Here is a 24,340-nt window from a genome sequence, read left to right as displayed (position 1 = left end):
TTTGGACCGTAGGCTATGACTAGGCATAATTTGTCAATTGTACGTCTAGGGGGTTCGAGAAATTCCAATGTGCTTAAGCAGAGCGTTCCATTAATCACCTCTAATCGAGGGTCTTTGTATCATGATTTTTCCATATCTTATATCATGTTTATGCAAATGATATTTCTATTGGTTACTCATTTTTGTATCTCTAGTTAATAGCTACCAACTGATCAACTATCCTCACAACACAAGGACAAATAATTATTAATAGTTATGTTACCATAATCATTTTAAGTTTTTAATTTTTCAAAGAATTAATAATTATGAGTAGATAAAGAATATCTCTGCATATATAGTTAGGAAACAATTGCACACGCCAACAAAACCATTTATTGTCTATATATTTAATTTAGAAAAAGAAACCATAGGGTCACTATTGTGATTTACAAAAGCAAATCAGACATACATTATTGCAGGACTAATTCAAATTATGCCTGGATCAATTCTAAATGCTCTTCCACAATCACAATAACACATAGGAAAGACAACATGCTGAAAACACAGGTTATGAAAGCACATAGTACCTATGCTGAAAACACAGACAACTATGCTCTTTCAAATAGAAAACACACACACAAACATATATCTCAAGCATCATCATGTCCTAAAATCGCTAAAAGCATTTTCTCATAGTCACCAGTGGTGTCCTTGACAATGGCTTGATCAAGAGGGACACTGTTCCTCCTTTGATACTCATCGGCTATTATTTTCAAATCAATCTCAGCTCTTGTTGCCACCACTCTTGTAAGAGCTCCTTCATCAGTTCCTCTCTTGTTGATAGCCAAACGGATTATTTTCGCAAAGTACTTCTCGGGACGAATCAAGCACTTGACAGTCGATCTTAGTAAAGCCAGGAACTCATCTTTTGGATCAGCTTTCAGGTCCTACAATATTTAACTCACCAGTTAATACAGTTACTTTAATCACTAATCTGTTTCCTTAAACATAAAAAGTGGGAGAACTGCTAGTCTGCTAACCTTGTTTATATCTTGTCCGAATGCATCCTTGTAGTGATTGAGAGTAGCGTTAATTTGTGCTTTGCTCCTTGTGGCTAAAATCCTGATGAGATCGTCGTCATTGTAAGCCTTGTTTGAAATCTTCTCGTGCAGTATTTTTGCCTCAGCTTTTGCTAGAGTCAAGTTCACTTCATCTCCCTCATATCGGTAAGAACTAACCAGAAGTAATAGGAGCTAGACAAACAAAAGAAAAGGTAATTTTGACTTTTTGAATGACAAATTTTAAACACACATATTAACTCAATTTATTCATTAACTAAATACAAAATAAAATACTAGTTCAAGATTTGATATATGCAACAATAGTCATGAATGTTTGTTTCACCTTATTATTCTAAGAAATTAGTACCTTACGGAAGTCTCCGGTTGTGTGATGAGCAACATCTTCCTCGAGAGACTTCTTATAAAGAGCATGATATGCCTTCTTTGCAGAAAACAATTGATCAGAAGATCTAGTAGAAGCTATTTCCACCAGAACCTGATTGCTTGATGTCCATTTTTTAGTTGCTTCGTTTGCCAAAAAAGCATCACGTTCAGCGGATTCAAGTGTCCAAAGATGAACCAGTCTCTGATGAGGAGAAAAATTGAAGTGAATATCAATTTCATACAACCAAAAAAGATACACATATTATTCCTGTTATAGGACAGTTTTATTGTAAGTTTTCATTAGAGATTTGGTTTTTCTTGCAATGGCAACTCCATAAGTAACATATCTCAGCCATTCAATCAAGATCAGATAACTCATATTTCGAATTGTATTTTAACTTCAATTTGATGAAATCAAGATACAAGTCATTTGATCTTTATCCAACAGTGACAACAGGGTTTTGCCACTGCCGAGAATTAGGATCTAACCATTGAATTATCTCATCTCCCTTAACGTAGAAAAAAATATACTATACAAGAAGAAAAACTCTATCCATTGACTGACCTCAAAATCACTGGTAAGCTCTTTTTCCAAGGCCTTAAGGAGATCTTCTCCATAAGTCTGAGAATACGTTTCTCTGATAACCTTCCTTTGATCAGCATTCCGATGACCCAAGATCGATATAATCAGTCCTTCATTAGTTCCCCAACCTACAATCAAAAATCAAAATTGAAAGTCAAATCACATCGAACCAAAAAAACATGTTATTGAACAAAACATCACACTCATCCTCAAACAAAAACATGAAAAACAGTACATCAACATGACGATTTTCAAAATTAACAAGGAAACATTGTATTGACAACAATCGCATAGGACAGTTATTCACAAATAGGTTTTCAAATCCCACATGTAATCTGAATCGGTGATCTATATAGATCTCTTTTTGGTGTGATCTATATGGATCATAGAGACTATTCAAAATTGATTGTGGAATGTGTAATCTGAATCGTGCATGTGAATTTAATGATTAAGATTATTTACTATGATGCAGCATGATAGAGAATCCAATGAATGGATCCGAATGGTTGCAAACATACACACACACAGATCGAAACACGAAATGACTTAGAAATGAAGTAAAAGAAAAATATGATAGCAGATAAAATGGTTAAGATTATTTGTTAGAAGAGGATGTATTATTGTGATGAATAACCTGAAAAGGCTTTGCGGAGCTGTTCACAGTCATCGGAGACGGGTGGAAGAGGATGAGGGACAGTCAGAGTCGACATTGTTATTATTATTGTTGTTATTCTCACTCACTCTCTTTGCTCTGTTTTATGATGTGAAAACCAAATCGGACAGCACAGCTAATAATCATTCACATGCCACGTTTTATGCAATGCAATAATGCATATACTCATTTTGTTGAGTCGCCACGTCACAATTTTATTTTATGTTATCCTGATTTCCCGGCCATTAAATTAAATAAAGGAAGCTTTGTGTAAAAATTAAAATAAAAATTTTGTCTTGTCCTGCATTATCCTCTTATGTTATGTTTTGTCTGGTCCTTACTTTCAATTTTTTTTTTGTTTACAATGAGTTGAGGATCGAAGTCATGATCTATAGGATATTATCCAAATCACTCATCATTAGATTAAACCTAATGGTTTTTCTTACTTTCACTTTTAGCAAACAGTTTTCTATGTAAGGATTAAAAGGAACATATGGTGCCAAGAAAAGTGTCGGCTAATTTCTCTCTCTGTGTTGCTCTTTCTTCATCCTCTTCCTCTTACTTCCTCTTTTTTTTCTACATTTTCTTTCTTTCTCTCATTTTGCATTAATTTTTTATTGATTTGATAGCAAACATATCTAAATTGAGTTCACTGAAACAACATAAATTGGGAAACAGGTTTCCTACTGTTACAGCAGGGTGTTGTAACTGCTCCGGGCCGTCTGATCTCTGATCGATGACTGAGATTATTTTGCTTTATAAATCTGTATTTTAAATCTGAACTGTCGGATCTCAAATCAACGATCATGATTGATTATCGTGTGAAACTGCGTCATTGTTTGACAGCAGCAAATCCAAGTCCCATAAAATGAGTTTACGTATGCAACACTCAATTAATTCAATACGTGAACTTTAACGGTGTATTTGGATTGACGATGTTTTGACTATTTCGAGGTAAAGTAATGTTTTGAGGAAATTCAAACTCTTTTGTCTAGATTTCCTTATTTGGATGATTAATTTGAATTTTTTTCAAAATAATGGAAACTTACCGGTGCAAGTGGCTGGTGCGATCAACCTTAAAACAAGATGGATGTAGTATAACACAAGAATCAAAATGCATGCAATCACTTAAAAACACATTACTTACTTAAAAACTCATTATATGGTTAGAAGTTAGAACACCTCAACCAAAAGATTTTTAGCTCATGACTTGTATTCTAATGGATGCCCCTCCCTGCACTTGCACTGAAAAAACATAGGATGCCCCTCCCTGCACTTGCACTGAAAAAACATAGGATGCCCCTGCACAAACAGCTGCACTTAATCCTTCAGTGGGGCACACACTCACACAAAAGAGTTTCAATAACTTTGGATGTTTTGAGATTTCAAAGGCACAACGACAAACAAAATGCATCATATTTTGAAAAATCCTATTTGAAGAAGACGTTAGCTGATCTGTTCTTCTTAATTATGAGAATCTTGTTAATGTTTTTTTTTTTTTGTTATTGCATGAGGACAAGCAACAATTTAAGTTTGGGGGTGTGATAACTCTATTTTATATAGAGTTATCTATAAAACTATGCTTAGATAATTGCTTGAAACCAAATGCAAAGTGAGTTAACAAGTAAGGTTAAAGTATGTATTTTTTGTCTAGGACTTAACACTTTGTCTCTATATTGGTATGTTTGATGTGTTTGTTCAGTGCATGTGCAGTTCATGCTCCGGCATCAGGTAAATCAGCAAGAAAAATTGTATTCAATGCACCAGCACTCGACGTGCCTGCACCAAGAACAACAAAATGCACATGCATCAGCTGAGGACAGACTCAAAATAACGGTGCTGCTACCGCAATTGCACCATCCTGCAGGTGTGTGCTTACAAGGCCGACACTAGAAGCAGTGAAGCACCTCAATTCCAAATGAGACAAATACAACTCAAGCTGACATCATAGCTAGTCATAGAGAAGGCCAACAACGAATGACCTTTTGATTAAGGTCATTTTATAAAATCTACATGGCATCTTCTTATTGGACAAAGCTTTTTCAATTGAGTGTAATCATCAAATTAGTTTCAACCACTTCTGAAAACTAAGAAACTTACAAGTGAAGATACGAAAAGGAAAATGAAATTGAAGGATTGAGGACGATTTCCAAAGTGAGAAAAAACATCTATTCTTTTAATACTTTTATAGAACAAGTTATTTCAGTTTTGTCTTAGATCCCATGATCCAGGCACAAACAATTAATTACTTTTAACGTATAAGGTAGAATTCATTTAAAGTGCAATGAAAGTTATGTAAAGTTATAATTTTAAGCTGTTATGAAGTATGGATCAAAATAGGGTAAATATTTAGATTTTGGTATTAATGTATGTTGCAGTTTCAACTAGCAGCATAAAAATAACGAGGAAGCCATGCATAATAACATAAAGTGCAGCCACTTATAATACACATAGTTTTTTTTTTTTTTGCAAAAGCAAAAGAGACTTTATTTGACAAGGCATAAGTCATCCTAAACTATGCATTCTACAGATTTATGTTCAACCTGTTACTATCATCAAACAAGCTATTTTTGCATACATATCAACAATCAGTGCCAAAAAGCCAAAGCAATACAAAACCAATACCCCCTAAAAAATGTCAAAGCCCCCTTGAGATTGGTGACACACGCATTGTAATGAAGGAACCAAATAATTATTACATGTAGCGGGATTTATATGTATAAATATGGAACTAGCCTGCGTGATGAAATAAAGGGCCAGGATGATGCAGCAGCCACAGCAGCAGAGGGGCTGCAGCTGAGGATCCAAATCACTTGCAAATTCAAACCTTAATTTCTCTCAAAATTTCAAATTCCAGATGGGTATGAAACAATCCGTTGTCAAAAATTCTGGAAAAGCTGCACAACGTGCAGAAGCATCATCAAGACAAGATGTTTCAACTTTTGAAGAAACTGAAAAAGAAACTTCTCACTTTTGGACCATGAACATGCTATTAGAGTGTGGATACAACTTAGCAAAGGCAAGCCAAGCATTTTTGGCAACTGTTCGTGAACCCAAGGATTTTATATTGAGCCAGTAGTCAGGGAGTTCTATGCTGGTATTCAAGATGCACAAGGAGGTAAATTGTTCCTCACTCTATAGTTAGAAATAGGAAAGTTTTCTTTGATCCCGAGAGGATTAATAGTCGGTACAAGCTAGTATGTGAGAGTGATGAATATGAAAAAGAAGTTGATAGTTTTGGGAAAAAGGTATCGAAGAAAGTGAAAAATAGAATTGCGAGCATCTTTGGCATAAGTTTTCACACATTGAGTTTAAATTGAAGAGTAGATACTTAATTCCAGAACAGGGATAAGTTTTCACAAATCCCAACCCAAAAATCCCCACCACCCCAAAAGTCACCAGAAAAAGAACCCTCCCTAGAAAAACAGATGCACCGGCGTCAAGTGCAGCTACATCCCAAAACAACCATCAATGCAAGTCACTAGTTGCATGAGCTCTGGTTTCACTATGACTCTTTTCTCTTTGAAAGTTGCAGATAAAGCACCGGGGGGAAATTTTTTTTGAAGCATCTCAGTTTCATAAAATTGAGCACCTTGTTTTCTACACATCTCAGTAATGAAACATGGATAGAATAGATATCCAAAATTCTTCCCCAAGCAAGTCATTATTTTCTTATGAATTGGGGATGAATACTGTTTTTCCAAAACTATCAACTTCTTTTTCATATTCATCACTCTCACATACTAGCTTGTACTGACTATTAATCCTCTCAGGATCAAAGAAAACTTTCCTATTTCTAACTATAAAGTGTGGAACAACTTTACCTCCTTGTGCATCTTGAATACCAGCGTAGAACTCCCTGACTACTTGCTCAATATAGAATCCCCTGGGTTGCACGAACAGTTGTCAATTCAGATTCTCCATTTTTGACAAAAATGCTGGGCTTTTCTTGCTAAGTTGTATGTTCATGGTCCAAAAGCGAGAAGTTTCTTCTTCAGTTTCTTCGAAAGTTGAAACATATGCCTTGATGATGCTTCTGCACGTTGTGCAGCTTTTCCAGAATTTTTTACGGCAGTTTGTTTCATAGCAATTTGGGAATGGTTGTTTTTGGGATGCAGCTGCACTTGACGTCGGTGCATCTGTTTCTTGCTGGGGAGGGTTTTCTAATAAGCAAGAAGAAGCCACACCTATTTTTTCATTCGTTGTTGGCCTTCTCTAATACAAGTTTGCATGTGGCCTATGTAGTCTATGACAAGCTAATGTCAGCTTGAGGTGTATTTGTCTCGTTTGGAATTGAGGTGCTTCTAGTGTTGGCCTTGTAAGCACATAGTGCAGCTGCACTGTTATTTTGAGTATGTCCTCAGCTGATGCAGGTGAATTTTGTTGTTCTTGGTGCCGGCACATCAAATGCGGCGCATCAAATTCTTGTGATGGTTGTTTTTCTAGGGAAGCTTTTTTTTCTGGTGACTTTTGGGGTGGTAGAGATTTCTGGGTTGGGATTTATTTTGGTTTCTTTCATAGTGGTGGTTTTATGGCCTGTTTGGAAGCTCTCTTCGTTAATTCCCTCATCAGATTCAGCTTCTTCATCATCCTCTTCTTCATCAAAATGCTTACTCTCTTTCTCTCTATTATTTTCATCATAATTATTGAATTATTGATTGGTTAATGTTGAGAATAATTCAAAGTTAGTTAAAATTTAGTTAGTTTGGTTGTTGCAAAAGTTGTTACTTGCTTTACAAGCAAAACATAATTGGTTAGTGTGTAGGTTAGTTAGTTGAGTTAACTGCTATGTTAATAAGTAACCATAGTTGGTTAATGCTAACTCATTGGTTTTGTGTATAAAAACTAGAGCTGTCAAAAAGGGCCGGGCTATCGGGCCGGCCCATTAGCCCTATCCTTTTACACGGGCCGGGCTTCATAAAAAGGGGGCCGGACCTTATCGGGTCAGGCTTTTCCATGGGCTGTCATGGGCCGGCCCACAGGCTTTTGGGCCGGCCCCTTAAAGAATTAAAAAAAATTTATAATATTTTTATTGTTATATTTTGGTCCTATTTTTATACATAAATTCATATATAATTTTTTAAAAATTATTTTTGTTATTTTATTGTTATTATTTGTGTTTTGTTCCTATCTATAATCTGTTTTATTCCTATTTTTAAGCAAATCATCTTTTTATATTTTTTTAAATTTTTTGTGCAATTACAATGAAGGATATAAAACTTGTAATATGGTTATTTTAAGTCTATCATCTTTTTATTGTATTTATTTTATATTTTTTCTATATTTTTGTTTTTACTTAAATTACAATGGATGAATGAAAGATATAAAACTTGGAATTTTTTTTGTAGTAATAATAATAATATGACAAAAAACTTATTGGATTAGAATGAGATTATTTGTTAGAGATTTGTTTGTTTGATGAGGATAAAGAGGAAGATATTGTTGTTTGAGAGATTATGTGAGAAAATATAGGGATACGAATTACCTTCAAGATTTAGTTGAGAAATATAACATAAATTTAGTAGAATATGTTTTTTTTTTTTAAAAAAATACTATGAAAATTAGTGGGCCGGTCCATCGGGCCATGCAGGCTTTTGCTTATCGGACCGGGCTAAGCGGGTCGGGCCATGAAGTTAACGGGCCGGGCTGGGCCGGCCCCTTTATTTGACCGGGCCCCTGCAGGCCGGGCCAGGCCGGCCCCTTTGACAGCTCTAATAAAAACCATACTACACCATTGTAAAGACTCATTTCCATTGATCATTAATAAAATTACCTCCTTTCTCTCATTCTCTCTCTCAATTTGTTCAATTACATTCATCCATTCATTGTTCTTAGTTCTAACAAACTGGTATCTAGAGCCTCAAGGTTCGTGGCATTAAAGAATTGATCAAGATTCACTGCAACTTGATCAAGTAACTCATGAAGAAGATGACAAGCCAACTAGAAACATTCAGCAACAGTTTTGGTGGGAAATTGCCAATTCTTGATGCAAATAATTGGGATCGATGGAACAAGAAAATGAAAGTGATATTTCGGTTCCAAGAAGTGCAAGATGTGGTTGAAACTACTATCACTAAATTAGCAGCAGATGCAACAGATGCTCAGTGGAATGCACATCGTGCATTGAAGAAGAAAGATTTCAAAGCAATGTTCTTCATTCATCAATGTGTTGATTTGGTGAATTTTCAGAAGATTGAGAATGCAACATTAGCTAAGGAATGTTGGGACATTCTTGATAAGGCATACTTAGGGAATGAGAAGCTGAAGCAGGTTCAATTACAAACATGGAAGAGGAAATTTGAACTGCTGTAGATGGAAAACAATGAAAGCATTGCAGATTACTTCAACAAGATCACAAACATCACAAATCAAATGAGGAGTTGTGGTGATACTTGTGACAATCAAACCATTGTTGGTAAGGTTATGAGAACTTTATCTCCTAAGTTTGATTATATCACTGTTGCAATTATGGAAACCAAAGATTTGTCAACATTGACATTGGATGAATTACAATGTACATTGGAATCTCATGAACAAAGAATCATGGAAAGAGAAAAAGATAGGGCCACTGATCAAGCATTGCAAGCACATGCAGTAAAGAAAGGCAATGGCAAATGGAAGGGGAAAGATAAGTCCAAGAAGTATAATAATTCACAAGATAACTCAAAGAAAAACAATGATCAAGCTGAATCTTCATCCCAAGGCACTGCATCAAATCAAGATAAGAAAGGGAAGTTCAATTTGAAGAGTATATAGTGCTATAACTGCCAGTAGTTTGGTCATTTTGCAAAAGATTGCAAAGGCAAAAAGGTACCAAGATACTTCAACAAGCAAGATTTTGATGCTCACATGGTGCAAGAAGACAGTGAATCAGAAATTGAGCCCAAGTTGCTAATGGCAACAAACACTGATGAAGAAAATCACGATGATGGGTGGTATCTTGACATAGACTGTAGCAACCACATGACTAGTCACAGAGAATGGCTGGTGAATTTCAATGATTCATCAAAAACAAAGATCAGATTTGCAGACAATAAAACTATACCAGCAAAAGGTGTAGGAGATGTGTTAATCAAAGGCAAGAAAGGGAATCAAGCACTCCTAACAGGTGTTCTTTATGTGGCAGCAATGAAGACCAACTTACTAAGCATGGGTTAATTGCTGGAGAAAGGGTTCATTATGCATATGGAGAACAATACTATGGAGGTATTTGATTCTCAAAAGAACACTATTTTGAGAGCTCCATTATCTCATAATAGAACATTTTAAGTTCAAATCTCTGCAAATCAATGTCTGGCTGGCATAAAGATTACAGATGAAGCATGGTTATGGCATATGAGGTATGGTCACTTGAATTTTAAAAGCTTGAGTTATTTGGAAAATAATGAATCAGTGACTAGATTACCTGCAATTAAGATTCCAAAAGATATATGTCAACATTGCTTGTTAGGAAAACAATCTAGAAAGTCATTTGTTAAGGAGATAGCTATGAGAGCTAAACAGATACTTGATGTTGTATACACTGATGTGTGTGGACTATTTGAGACAATGTCCTTAGGAGGAATCAAGTATTTTGTGTCATTCATTGATGAATTCAGTAGAATGATGTGGATTCAGTTAATGAAGAGCAAAGATGAAGTGCTTCAAAACTTTAAGTCATTCAAGTTAGAAGTTGAGAATCAGTCGGGTAAGAAGATTAAGGTGCTAAGGAGTGATGATGGAGGTGAATACACATCACATGCACTCAGTACATTTTGTGAAGTAAATGGCATTAAGCATGAAGTCACAGCACCTTACACACCTCAACACAATGGAATGGCAGAAAGGAGGAACAACTTGTTATGTTTTGAATAGATGTCCAACAAAGCAAATGAATAAGGTACCAGAAGCTATTTGGTCAGGACACACACCATCAGTGAAGCATCTTAGGGTATTTGGATGTCTTTGTCACATACACATATCAGCTCAAAAGAGGGAAAAACTTGATGACAAAAGTGAAATGATGATCATGATAGGATATCACACTGCAGGTGCCTATAAACTCTACAATCCAATCACAAAGAAAGTAACTAGTAGTAGAAATGTCACTTTTGAAGAAGATAAGATATGGGATTGGAATGGCAATACATCACAAGTTAAAAGGTATGTTCCATTTCAGTTACTTGATGAAGAAGAAACTGAAGAAGACACTATGCTAACACCTCCAACAACTGCAAATGAGCCAGTTGTACTAAGAAGATCAGAAAGATGAGGTATTCCAAACAGAAATTTGCAAGGGTATGAAACAATTTCAGATGACATGATCACACCAGATGGTGATATAGTGCATTTTGCATTATAGGTAGACACTGAGCCCTTGACATATCAACAAGCAGCAAAATATGAAGAATGGAGAGGAGCAATGGAGGAAGAAATAACCTCAATTGAAAAGAACAACACATGGAACTTGGTCCATCTGCCTACAAACAAGAGGCCTATAGCAGTCAAATGGATATACAAATTGAAATACCTACCTGATGGCACTATAGCAAAGTACAAAGCACGATTGGTTGCCAAAGGATTTTTACAGAAGCATGGTATTGATTTTACTGAAATCTTTGCACCTGTGGCAAAGATTGAAACTGTGAGACTAGTTGTTGCTATTGCAAATCACTTTGGCTGGGAATTTGTTCAATTGGATGTCAAGTCTGCATTTCTCAATGGCACACTAGAGGAGGAAGTATATATTGAACAACCTCAGGGTTTCATAGTTAAAGGAAAGGAAGATCATGTGTTGAAACTGAACAAAGCACTTATTGGCCTAAAACAAGCACCAAGAGCTTGGAACATGAGAATAGATGAGTTTCTTAGCAAAAATGGATACTCAAAGTGCACTGTTGAACATGGAATCTATGTCAAAGGTACATCACAGAATAGACTTTGTATAGTGTGTCTATATGTTGATGACTTACTGATAACTGGCAGTAGTAAAGATGAAGTTGATAAGCTGACAAGTTTGTTTAGCTCAGAGTTTGACATGACCAATTTAGGAGGTTTGAAATATTATCTTGGGCTGAAATTCATTAAGACAAGTGGTGGTATGCTGATACATCAGAGGAAGTATGCTTGAGATATACTAAAGAGATTCAACATGATGGATTGTAATTCAGCTAACACTCTACTTCAAATTTGAATGCTGATGATGAAGGCAAATCTGTGAATAGTACTCACTATAAGCAGATGGTAGGAAGCCTTAGATATGCTTGCAATTCAAGGCCAGATATATGTCATAGTGTAGGGATTGTTAGCAGATTTTATGCAATCACCTAAACTATCATATATGCAAACAGTGAAGAGAATCCCGAGATAGCTACAGGGCACAATTATCTATGGTGTTTTGTACTCCAAAACAAATGAGAATCAAAAGAAGTTTGTTGGCTATTGTGACTCTGACTGATCAGGTGATAGAGTTGAAAGAAGAAGCACAATGGGATACATCTTCATATTATTCAATTGTCCAATCTCATGGAGTTCAAAAAAGCAAAGTGTAGTTGCCTTATCCACATGTGAAGCAGAATACATTTTTGTCTGCAATGCTGCTTGTCAAGGAATCTGGTTGCTAGCATTACTGCAGTAAATGAAGATTGATATTGAACAAGAAGTAGAGCGAATGGTTGACAACAAATCAGCCATTAATCTGGCGAAAAACCCTGTAGCTCATGGAAGAAGCAAACATATAGAAACAAAGTTTCATTTTTTGAGAGATCAAGTTACAAATGAGAATATCAAAATGACTTACTGCAACACAGAAAATCAAATGGCAGATGTGCTCACTAAGCGATTGAAGATTGATAGATTCAAGGATTTAAGAAGAATGATGAATGTTCAAAGCCTTGAGATTTTGAATTAAAGGGGTGTGTTGAGAATAATTCAAAGTTAGGTAAAATTGAGTTAGTTTGGTTGATGCAAAAGCTGTTACTTGCTTTACAAGCAAAACAGAATTGGTTAGTGTGTAGGTTAGTTAGTTGAGTTAAATGCTATGTTAATAAGTAATCATAGTTGGTTAATGCTAACTCATTGGTTTTGAGTATAAAAATCATACTACACCATTGTAAAGACTCATTTCCATTGATCATTAATAAAATTATCCCCTTTCTCTCATTCTCTCTCTCTCTCTCTCTCTCAATTTGTTCAATTACATTCATCCATTCATTGTTCTTAGTTCTAACAGTTAATATATACTCCCTCCGTCCCAAATTATAAGGAAAAAAAACTCATTTTTTTGTCCCAAATTATAAGGGAAAAAATCATTTTCAAGAATGTTTTTTTCCTTATTTTCATAAATTTAAATGCAAATTGCATTTAATTTCTTCTCTCTCTCATTTTCTCAATAAACAACAACTAATAAAAGTTGTTTTTACATCTTCCTATGCAACTTATTCCAAGGAAAACCCACAAAAACATACTTCAAATTCTCATGTTTTACTTTTTCTTAATAAGTGTGATTTCTTTATTTTCTCTTATAATTTGGGACGGAGGGAGTATATATATATATATATATATATATATATATATATATATATATATATATATATATATATATATATATATATATATATATATATATATAGGGGGCTGCTAACTTAGACCCAGTTGGGTCTGCTAACTTAGACCCAGTTGGGTCTAAGTTAGCAAAGTGCACCTTTTCAGTTGGACCAAAATACTCATTCTTTTTAATTAATTAACCAAATTACCATCAATGGACGCGGATCCAGTGTCGCGCGCGTACCGCAGGACCATGGTTACAGGCCGTTGATTTCCATCAGACAGCCAAGATCTGATCACATCAAGACTGTCTGATCAATCAGACATCCCAGATCATCCGAATCCATCAGATTCCAGCGCGTGCACCACACTGGATTACACCCTGGAGAGAGAAGAATCTACTTTTTTAAAAGCAGGACACGTGTCGCTGTCTGATTGGCTGGGCGTGATTTTTTTCCATTTAATACTTTGAACTCAATTATTTCGTTGTAAATTAATTTTTTATTTTTTTTTTATACCAAAATTCATAATTTTTTTTCTCTACAAATAGAGACTTGGTTCGTTTGATTTGGACACAGAAAAAAAAACCCAATTTTTCACTACCTTAATCTCATTTTTCACTACCTTACATCAACTCACTGAAACCATTCTACCAGGAAAATGGTTTCAGAGTACAAATCTCTGAAACCATTCTACCAGCTAAATGGTTTCAGAAGCAAACACAATTAATAAATTACTCACTGAAACCATTCTACCAGTAAAATAGTTTCAGAGTACAACTATGTGCAACCATTCTACAAGCTAAATGGTTTCAGAAGCAAATAACTAATAATCAACTTACTGAAACCATTCTACCAGCAAAATGGTTTCAGATTACAACTCTCTGAAACCATTGTACCAGATAAATGGTTTCAGAAGTAAACACAATTAATAAATTACTCATTGAAACCATTCTACCAGTAAAATGGTTTCAGAATACAACTATGTGCAACCATTCTACCAGTAAAATGGTTTCAGAAGCAAACATTAGTTTTTAATTACAGTTTTATCTCATTTAATTAACTAAAAATAGTTTCAGGTCTCCAAAAATTTCATAAAATATACCAAAAGTTCCATAATATTATCTACTATTTTCCTGGTATAATGATTTCAGTGAGTTGGTTGAGTGGTGCGTGTTAAATTACAACACACAAATAACGTATTTAGTAGACAAAAAATGAGATTAAGGTAGTGAAAAATTGCATTTTTTTTTCGGTGTCCAAATCAAACGAACCAAGTCTCTATTTGTAGAAAAAAAAATTATGAATTTTGGTATAAAAAAATAAAAATAAAAAATTAATTTACAACGAAATAATTGAGTTCAAAGTATTAAATGAACAAAAATCACGTCCAGCCAACCATTGTGTGACACGTGTCCTACTTTTAAAAAGCAAATTTTTCTCTCTCCAGGGTGTAATCAAGTGTGGCGCACGTGCTGGAATCTGATGGATCAGGATGATCTGGGCTGTCGGATTGATCAGACAGTCTTGATGAGATCAGATCTTGGCTGTCTGATGGAAATCAACGGTCTTTAACCATGGTCCTTCGGTACGCGCGCGACACTGGATCCGCGTCTATTAATGGGTATTTTGGTTAATTAATTAAAAAGAATGGGTATTTTGGTCCAATTGAAAAGGTGCACCTTGCTAACTTAGACCTAACTAGGGTCTAAGTTAGAAAACCCCATATATATATATAGGAGGGTTATATTGACTCCAAGAGTAACTCTTTTGAGTTACTCCACATCCTAACCCTTTATTTTGTTTTAATCTAATGGACCAATATTAATCATCATTAGTAATCATGTGACCTCATGGTTCTTAACTATTCTCACAATATTTATGGATTCCATTTTATTTTATTTATTTCAATTTATAGTTTCCATTTATTACTTTATGTATATTCATTTTTTCCTAAAATATTAATACAAGAATCCAAAATTAATTATTGGTAAAAAAAAACAGAAAGAGAAAAAAAATCCCTCTGCGATTTTTTCTTTTGTATATATTTTTTCTAACAAAAAAAAAGAAGAGCAAATCGGTGCTGTTTTTTTCCACATTTTTTCCTTATTATTTTTTAAAAAAATCGGATATTTTCCTCTTCCAATTTACTTTGATCTTGATCTCTTGCATAAAAAAAAATTACTTTGATCTTACACTATGACGTATGGCAATCATGAATTTCTTTTGGTTTTATTGGTTGATAAATAAGAAGAAATGGTGAATGATTTTATGATAATCAATGAAAAAGAAAATAATGATTTATTTTTTTCGAAAAAAAAAGACTTTTTTTCTTGTTTACGATGACCGGGGATCGAACCCAGGACCTATAACGTACTACCCAAATCCATCATCAATAGACCAAACTTAGTGACTTTAAAAAATAAATAAAAAATACTTTTGATAGAATAAAAAGAAATGTAAATATAGAGAGTAATTAAAGGAATCCATAAATATTCTGAGAATAGTTAAGAAACATGAGGTCACATGAATAGTAATGATGATTAATAATGGTCCATTAAATTAAAACAAAATAAAGGGTTATGATGTGGAGTAACTCAAAAGAGTTACTCTTGGAGTCAATATAACCCTCCTATATATATACTCCCTCCGTCCTAAATTATAAGAGAAAATAAAGAAATCACACTTATTAAGAAAAAGTAAAACATGAGAATTTGAAGTATGTTTTTGTGGGTTTTCCTTTTATTTCAATTTATAGTTTCCATTTATTACTTTATGTATATTCATTTTTTCCTAAAATATTAATACAAGAATCCAAAATTAATTATTGGTAAAAAAAAAAACAGAAAGAGAAAAAAAATCCCTTTGCGATTTTTTCTTTTGTATATATTTTTTCTAACAAAAAAAAAGAAGAGCAAATCGGTGCTGTTTTTTTCCACATTTTTTCCTTATTATTTTTTAAAAAAATCGGATATTTTCCTCTTCCAATTTATATATATATATATATATATATATATATATATATATAATGGTGCGTGAGTTATAGGGTTGCATTAATCTAATTTTTAATTGATGTTATAGCATTGCTTGGTATTGTATAATACAATAACAAAGGAACCTGAGTAAAAATTAAGCAATGCAACTATATTTTTTTATTTATAATAATATAATACAAAAATTCAACTGAAAAATGAATAATAAGGTGCAATTTTTTTTGTACAATGGCATAAACGCGCAAAACAATTGAATTCCTCCCACACATAAACTAGGTAATTCATCCAACCATACATATAAATTTAATTAACATAATAAAAAAAGAATACCACCATGAACATCCAATCCAACTAGCCTTCTCCTCCAATTCACATGCCAAAATGGGATATAATTCTTGACTAAATTTTCCTCAAGGTAGATAAAGACCATGACCAAATTAAGGTTCTAGAAATCACCTAAACAAAATATCTCAACTCTCAATCTTCAAACATGTACCAAACCAACCAATATAATCGATTAAAGTATTTTTTTTTTTATAATGGCATAGTTGTCAAGGCAGCATGAAATTGACTTGACTAATATATAATGTAACCTTTGAACTAGTCATAGCCACCAAGATTATATTATTATAATATCCCATTTGAAAAGTCTCAAATTAATTTTTAAGGACAATAGGCAAAACTATGATCAAGATGATAATGAGAAGAATTATGATGGCAATACAAGTCCATTTTCTTGTACTCATTTGGTGCTTTCTAGCAACATGCAATTGTTGGACCCCACCTCTAACGTACGAATTAGCACGTGCCACATGGCTTTCAATATTATCTAATTGTTCACCTTGAGATTGAACCAAAACAGACATGTCCATAAACACTTGGTGAAGTTCCATTAGATTTCTCTCTATCTCTTTCACTGTGTCATGTCTCTCTTGAATTTCTTGGATTGTGTCCATGATGTTTGCTCTTCCTTGTTGCTGGATTGCTTTTTGTAAAAATGTTTCACTTTCCCCTATTACATTAAAAAATGCATAAAATTTTAATTTTAGTACTCAAAATTTCATACTGAATTTGATTAAGATTGGAAATTTGAAAGACATGAATGAATAAAAGATAAAAAAGACAATAAGTTGCGCCGTAAATTCTTTTTGGATCGCAAAATCAATCCTCCTGAAGATAACAACTTTTTAAGAAAACTTAATCTTCTTTTCTATTTTCATTTTAAAATCCTTCCACCTAAAGGTACTCTTTAAGAATTCATCATTAAAATTTAATAACTTTATGAATAATGAAACAAACAAACAAACAAACAAACAAAAGTTGATTATGGTATGAGCATTTAGAAATTAAAATTATATTGCTACAATAAAGTCATGTGAATTGATGATATATACATACCGGTTGAAATGAGGAGGTCAACGGTTTTGTCATCTGGATTCTCTCCGGTGACAGTATAGTATCTACGTTGTACGGTTTCTCTGTATTCAGAGGAAATTTGTTGTCTAAGATCATTAAAGCTATCCATGGAGTCTTTAAGTTTCTTTCTCAAACCACTCACCACGGAAGTTCTAGTCCGGTCCGAGGACGAACCTGGTCCAGCGCCAGGCAAGCTCCTACTAGCCTCGTTGGACTTGTCAAGTGCCTCGAGCCGGAGTTTAACAAGTTTAGCTTTCTTAAGAGCTAAAGCCACATCAGCATCCATTTTGGAGCGAATATCCTTCACAGATTTTGCGCTGTGAAGGGTCTTGCTCCTCTCATGTGAGGCTCGAAGGTTTTCATAGAGGCGATCCAGTTCCTTCAAATCCTCTTTAACTCCTTCAACTTCTTCAAAGAATTTGTCTAGCTGAACACCGCTTTCTGCGGTGGTCGGTGATGACATTTCAATCACATGGTGATGGTTGTCCGGTGAGACTTGATCCGAGCTGCGGAAACGGGAGAAAGAGCCGGAGAATAAATCATTCATCTTCTTGTTTTGTGCAGGAAAAGATCAGAGCAGAGAAGGGTTTGTTACTTTTTTCTAAAGTTGAATATATCTACCTTGAACTAGATTAGAAAATATGAATGAGTGTGTGTGTATTTATATTTATATGTTATGTAATGTAATGAGGATAATTATGGTTTGGGACTTTATATATAATGATGGTTGTTCTTTGAATGATATTGAGTTTGAAATTTTCTTTGAAAAATAATAATAAAAGGGTGGAAGTGGAAGTAGGGAGACTGGTTCAAATTGCAATAAGGTGCAACATGTGAAGTAAATTTGATTATTATAAAGGAATAGTGAGAAAAATATATTATATATTTGTTTGCAATATTGAATTTTGAGCACAAATGGCAAGTTTATAAGAATATTAATATTATTTTTGGCCTTTTTAAAAAATAAAAAATGTAGTCTAGATTGGTAGTAGCAGACAGGCAAAAGAGAGTAACTGGTCAAAGGAGGTTGGGAGAATAGAGCGTGTACAAATGGCTTCATGAGAAATTTCCTATCAAGAGTGGAAGTTAAAGGGAAGCAGCCTAAAAGGTAATTTCATGGTCAATGGAAAGGGCAATATAGGAATAAATTATTAAATAGAGGTTGGGAAGAAAATTGTTGCTTGCGTGAGAAAATGGTTTTTTTTTTTATCGTTTTGATAACACATGAACACTTTTATATTTTTAAGAAATAAATAAAGAGGATTTTTAGTCTTTAAGCCTCACATCACATGTGGTATGGTGTCTCATGTGGACAATTGACTCGAATATTTTGATTATGTTTGATATATTAACATGGAGTAGATTCTAAGAAATTACCAATATTTGTTGTATTGTTCCTAATTTTTGATTGTATGGAGTAGGTTCTCTAGAAGAACAATTCTAACATTTTATATCATCCAAAATTACATATCTAGAAAAATAAAAAACATAAGTCAGTTTATTAGAAATGCCGGTGGGTAAAAAGTAGCGTTCAAAGTAGGCATGGCAATAAAACTCATACCTGCGGGTACCCGCCCAAACCATACCCGCTTTGACGGGAAAATCCCGAGTTGACTGGGTTTGGGTTTTCCTCGATTTCAAAAGATGGGCTTGGGGCAAGTAATGGGTACATTGATACCCACCCCGAATCCGTCCCCGAACCCGCCCCGCTTATACTGAAAATTAGATTTCATCTCTTTTAAATTAGAAACGTTTAAACAATCTCTTAAATTATATTCATATATTTATTTTTTATTTTTAATTCGAGTATTAAACAAACTATTTTCTCTACTTTTTTTTCTTTATTTAAAAAAAATATTGTTGAGAGAAAATAATTTTGGACATTTAACTTTTTTTTAATAAAAAAATACTAAAATACAATCTAAATTCATGTGGAAAGAAGTGTAATGGGGATACCCGAAACCCGATGGGGATACCCGATCCCCGTTGAGTATGAATTTGGGTTATCATTTTTATCCCCGCTAGAATTTGGGATGGGTTTGGGGAAACCCGAACTTTATGGGTTTGGGTTTGGGGAGGGCAAAATCCGTCCCCGCCCCGCCCCATTGCCATGCCTAGTTCAAAGTCTACAAGTACTAGCTCAACTTGCAAAAATATCGAAATTGTTAGGCTAAACATCATAATCAGGGTTTGAACACCGGCTCCCTCACTTGTGTGTGTGAGTAAGTACTAGCTCAACTTGCAAAAATGTCGAAATTGTTAGGCTGAACATCATGATCAGGGTTCGAACACCGGCTCCCTCACTTGTGCGTGTGAGTTTATAATAGCTTTGTCATTTCGTTAATCTACTAAAAAAAATAGCATTCATTATTCTAATGAAACCTACTGTAGTTAGACTTATCTCTAGAACCAAAAGCCAAAAAATAAGAAAGATTGCAGCCCTCATAGAATAGAATACATCACTAATTTTATTATTGAATTAATAATACAGATATCAATATCCATGTAATACAAGAAGATTGGGTAAAAAAGATGTAATACAAGAAGACATATTAAGAAGTTAAATAATAATTTTAATATAAATACATTATTATCAATCAAAAAAATATAAATATAATACATTCATTTTACTTTTAATATGTGAATTATAACTTCAACCAATACAAGGACAAAGCTTAAATCTATCATTTTGACCATCATAAATCAATAGCAGCGCAGGATTAAACTGAGTCTGCAAATGCTGCAAATTCACAGGGTTTGCTTCAATACCATGAAGATGACCCTTTATATATAAGGCACTATATCATCATTCCCCTTGCTATGTTTTACATATTCTGCACTACTGATAACAATTAACAAACTACATAGATCATAGATGTCCATTGATATCTCTCATGGTATGTTAAGTTTATATGGTGTATCTTGTATATCCAAAAAAACTACTTATAAAATGTTGTAATTTTACCTCATAATTGAAGATACAGTTATGATAGTACAAAATTAACATATTCATCGCTTCGGAATAGTTGCAACATTGCGCTGCCTTAGTATCCTTACAAATTTGTAAAAGCAAAGAAGATGATTTATTAAGAGAATTGTACTAGGAAGTATTTCACAAAAATATCAGTCAGCAAGAAAAGCAACTGATCGAAAACTCAAAATTCAGACCAACATTATACTTACAGAAAAAGAATATGATACTCAAAATAATGATTCCAAAATTCCACCTCGACAGACCAATCAACCATTTCCTTTCCAAATTCAAGACCCACATTCATCATCCAACCTTTCCATGGATTGAAATAATAAAACTATTGGTCAATCCATGTTAGTCACGCCCTTCCCAGATCCTAAAAACATAATGAAACCAATATTTGTAACAGTTTATAGACAGATACTCTTAATCCCTAAGGTTAAGTAGGAGTTGGAGGAGGGGGAGGAGAAGGGTTTGTTTGCGCTGGAGCAGGCTGATTACCCCCACCGCCACCACTATGTTGCCACGGTTTCACAGTGAAGAGAACCACAAACAAGACGATGATCAGAAGTAGTATAATACAATAACAGGTCCATTTCCTTGTGTTTTTCTGGTGCTTCCTTGCAGTCTGTAACTGCTCAGTTCCAGTTTGCACAAACGAGCTCGCCCTTGCCACGTGGCTCTCAATATCATCCAACTGCTCACCTTGAAGTTGTACCAATACTGTCATGTCAAGGAACACTTGGTGCAACGCCAGTAGACTCTTCTCCAACTCTTTGACAGCATCATGCCTCTCTTGAATCTCATTGATTGTGTCAATAATTCTTCCCCTGCCTTGTTCTTGAATGGCTTTCTGAAGAAAGGTCTCACTCTCGCCTGCAAGAAAGTGAAACTCACATCAAATCAGATCAAGAAAATTGTTGAACCTTAACTTGATTAAAACTCAAAATCACTAGGAACGTATACTTCACCAACCGGTCCAACCCAACAAATAACAAGCTATCTTTAAAGGTGATTGACTTAACATACTAAAATTTTGAAAGACCTTGTTTTTAGTGTCAAGTCTACATGTATCATGCCACCTGAGGCTGATCAAGGGTTGTCGGAGGGTAGGAGGAAAAATGATTGTCTAAACTAAGAGTCAATGAGGATTTCATGCATTAATGCAGTCAGGAGTTCGACACTCTTTTAGTGTTAAATCCACATGTCCCACCCAGGCCGCTGGTGGCTGTTTAAGACTAATGGAGGTAGGACAAAACAAATTCTCTGCAAGCAGCATTCACGCAATCAGCAACTCGATACTATCTGATAGATAGGACAACACAGACTTCGAGATAGCTTTTAAATATTTTTAAATTTGACACCATGCTTGAAATCTGAAACCACGTCTAGATCAATCAAACAGTGTTTAAAATCGACCGCGTGAATTCAAGGAATCTCTAATTACATGGAATCCAAATCCACCTAGAAAACTCTCTCCAAGAGATTTATTCTTACAACAACCATACTAATAACCTCACACTAAGGAGAATCATATACAAATTCTCTTCACTTGCCTATCAATACACTAATTCTCCACCAATTCAATCAAGTCCTATACCTCTTCCAATCCAATAATTGATAGCAAATTTGATTCATGATCATCTCCAATAATAAATACACTATAATTTGAAGCACCAATGCGCAACTCCAAAGTGTCTAATCACTGGTCAGGAGGATCGAACTCAGAACTCATGACCATTTGTTAAGTTTTATGAACTCATTATTTTGTATGTCAATTCAATGCTAGATAGATATTAAGGTATTCATATAATAATGATAAACATAATTTAAAATCTGATTACCAATTTTCCACATGAAATTATTATGATAAACATGTTTTAAAATAAATTAAGAGATGTAAACATTATTATTACCAGTGGAAATCAACAGATCAAGCGTCTTATCATCAGGATTCTCGCCGGTAACGGTAAAATAACGGCGTTGAACAGTCTCTCTATACTCCGAAGAAATAAGTTCACGGAGACGGTTAAAAGTCTCCATAGAATCCTTAAGCTTCTTTTTCAAACCGTTGACCACAGAACTTCTCGTCCGGTCCGAAGACGAACCCGGTCCACACCCTGGCAAATTCCGGTTCGCAGCATTAGATCGTTCCAACGCTTCCAATTTCAGTTTCACCATCTTCGCTTTTTTCAAAGCCACCGAAACTTCGTCGTCCATACGAGAACGCAATTCCTTAACTCCCTTAGCATCGTGAACCGTTTTGCTCTGTTCATGACTCTTTTCGAGTCTATGTGAAATTACTTCAAGCTCTTTTAGATCGTCTTTTACACCTTCTACGTCGTCGAAAAATTTGTCCAGGTTTACTCTACCTCCGGTGGCTCCGCCACCGTCTGTCATCTCAATCACATGGTGGCGATCCGGTGAGACTTCTTCGCTATGGAAGCGAGAAAATGAACCGGTGAATAAATTGTTCATTATTATTTTTTCTTGTTTTTTGTGAGATTCAGTTCAGAAGAGAAGACGAAGTAGTAGTGAGAAGAAAGACTACGAAGTCAATGAATTGTTTAAAATGAAACCGTGGGTAATATTAGCGCGTGCGCGTGCGCGTGCGCGTGGCGTGTGTTTGGTTGAAAGAAGAAATTTCGTATGGGAAAGACAGATAAGTTGAAACTGTTAAACGACGGACGGAACCGCGTTTGATGGGAGTGATTAATGGTTTCATTGATTTGTACTAATACTATGAACCATATTTTCTTACTTTTTTGCTTAAACGTAAAGGGAACTTTCCAAACACGGGCTTAGTTAATTAATACGGCTTAGGGAAAAACCACTTTTAAGGTAAGATTAGCATTTCACACGTTTATCTAAATATATGTCTAATTAGGGACCTAATTAAGTGGACCTGGATTCCGTGCAGTCACTTTTTTGGTGCAGTCATGCATTCAAGCCATCTACAGCCGTCTGATCAAGATCAGACGGTTATGATTTAAAAACTTATTTATTGACTGCATTTGTTTAAGCCGTCCGATTACGATCGGACGGCTATAAAACGACTGCATAGAAAAGTGACTGCACCAGATCCAATTCCTAATTAAGTAGGTATCATCTATAGAGGTCGATAGTATGATGTTTTGTTTATGTCTGTTCCGTTGAATAAGTGTAAGATTTGAATTTGTTTAATATTTTTGGATATATTTTTTGAGTGGGTAATTTATGTTTTTTGAGATATCTGCGTATATTTACATGGATAGTAATTTTTGGCTGAAATTATTGCATACGTCACATGATATATTTTGTCTCAAAGACAGTATCCAACCTCATTAGATGAGAAAGGGATGCATGAGGAGTATCCAAATGCTTTGGCAATCGGATTGATCGTGTACATCATAATATGTACTAGACCAGATGTACTATATGGCATGATATGTCATTAGATCACCATCAAGGATATCCATGGATATATTAAAAGGACTAAGGATGGCTTCTTGATTGGATCTGAAAAGGATCATTGTAAATGAGTTACAATGATACTGATTTTCCAAACCGAAGAACAGTATACCCAGATTATAGTTTGGAATAAACTTTATGCTCGAATGTCAACTCTGTAAGCTTACAAGCTTCAGAAAATATATGATTTGAATCATTTGTCTCATAAGATGAGGCAGAAAATTGTTTTCCTTACGTTGCAGATTTCCTTTACCTCATTAAAGATGTTAACGGTTCAATCTTGTAAGCAAGGAAAAACTAGATCTCACCAACGATTCAAATATAA

The 24,340-nt window shown here is 34.6% G+C and overlaps 4 protein-coding genes across 4 annotated transcripts; 1 reads left to right on the top strand and 3 right to left on the bottom strand.

Annotated features, from left to right (window-relative positions):
- Positions 1-349: 349 nt before the first annotated feature.
- Positions 350-2,819, bottom strand: LOC123904896 (annexin Gh1-like). The gene is made up of 5 exons (XM_045954504.1): positions 2,642-2,819; positions 1,990-2,135; positions 1,408-1,626; positions 1,020-1,232; positions 350-926 (listed from the first exon to the last, which is right to left on the bottom strand). Exons 1-5 carry the CDS (start codon positions 2,715-2,717, stop codon positions 630-632), a joined length of 951 nt encoding a protein of 316 aa, XP_045810460.1. The 5' UTR covers positions 2,718-2,819; the 3' UTR covers positions 350-629.
- A 6,152-nt stretch (positions 2,820-8,971) lies between these two features.
- LOC123896127 lies at positions 8,972-9,817 on the top strand. The gene is made up of 2 exons (XM_045946560.1): positions 8,972-9,407; positions 9,453-9,817. The coding sequence occupies exons 1-2, from the start codon at positions 8,972-8,974 to the stop codon at positions 9,815-9,817; spliced, it is 801 nt and encodes a 266-aa protein (XP_045802516.1).
- A 6,494-nt stretch (positions 9,818-16,311) lies between these two features.
- LOC123914195 (syntaxin-121-like) lies at positions 16,312-18,646 on the bottom strand. The gene is made up of 2 exons (XM_045965238.1): positions 17,574-18,646; positions 16,312-17,187 (listed from the first exon to the last, which is right to left on the bottom strand). Exons 1-2 carry the CDS (start codon positions 18,136-18,138, stop codon positions 16,832-16,834), a joined length of 921 nt encoding a protein of 306 aa, XP_045821194.1. The 5' UTR covers positions 18,139-18,646; the 3' UTR covers positions 16,312-16,831.
- Positions 18,647-20,518: 1,872 nt separating this feature from the next.
- On the bottom strand, positions 20,519-23,408 carry LOC123914259 (syntaxin-121-like). Its single transcript, XM_045965353.1, has 2 exons — positions 22,482-23,408; positions 20,519-21,441 (listed from the first exon to the last, which is right to left on the bottom strand). The coding sequence occupies exons 1-2, from the start codon at positions 23,041-23,043 to the stop codon at positions 21,005-21,007; spliced, it is 999 nt and encodes a 332-aa protein (XP_045821309.1). The 5' UTR covers positions 23,044-23,408; the 3' UTR covers positions 20,519-21,004.
- Positions 23,409-24,340: the final 932 nt, after the last annotated feature.

Source organism: Trifolium pratense, linkage group LG1 (genome assembly GCF_020283565.1).
Source record: "Trifolium pratense cultivar HEN17-A07 linkage group LG1, ARS_RC_1.1, whole genome shotgun sequence".
Taxonomy (NCBI): Eukaryota; Viridiplantae; Streptophyta; class Magnoliopsida; order Fabales; family Fabaceae; genus Trifolium; species Trifolium pratense.
This window is presented reverse-complemented; position numbering and strand designations above follow the sequence as displayed.

Bases quoted from the DNA above. Each gene is read 5' to 3' on its own strand.
- LOC123904896 (XM_045954504.1), bottom strand. From the start codon at position 2,717: ATGTCGACTCTGACTGTCCCTCATCCTCTTCCACCCGTCTCCGATGAC. The intron at 2,136-2,641 runs GTTATTCATCAC...TTTTGATTGTAG, and splicing joins GCTCCGCAAAGCCTTTTCAG to GTTGGGGAACTAATGAAGGA. The intron at 1,627-1,989 runs GTCAGTCAATGG...TCTCCTCATCAG, and splicing joins AGCTTACCAGTGATTTTGAG to AGACTGGTTCATCTTTGGAC.
- LOC123896127 (XM_045946560.1), top strand. From the start codon at position 8,972: ATGGAAAACAATGAAAGCATTGCAGATTACTTCAACAAGATCACAAAC. The intron at 9,408-9,452 runs GTATATAGTGCT...ATTTTGCAAAAG, and splicing joins AGGGAAGTTCAATTTGAAGA to ATTGCAAAGGCAAAAAGGTA.
- LOC123914195 (XM_045965238.1), bottom strand. From the start codon at position 18,138: ATGAATGATTTATTCTCCGGCTCTTTCTCCCGTTTCCGCAGCTCGGAT. The intron at 17,188-17,573 runs GTATGTATATAT...TTAATGTAATAG, and splicing joins TGACCTCCTCATTTCAACCG to GGGAAAGTGAAACATTTTTA.
- LOC123914259 (XM_045965353.1), bottom strand. From the start codon at position 23,043: ATGAACAATTTATTCACCGGTTCATTTTCTCGCTTCCATAGCGAAGAA. The intron at 21,442-22,481 runs GTAATAATAATG...ACTTTCTTGCAG, and splicing joins TGATCTGTTGATTTCCACTG to GCGAGAGTGAGACCTTTCTT.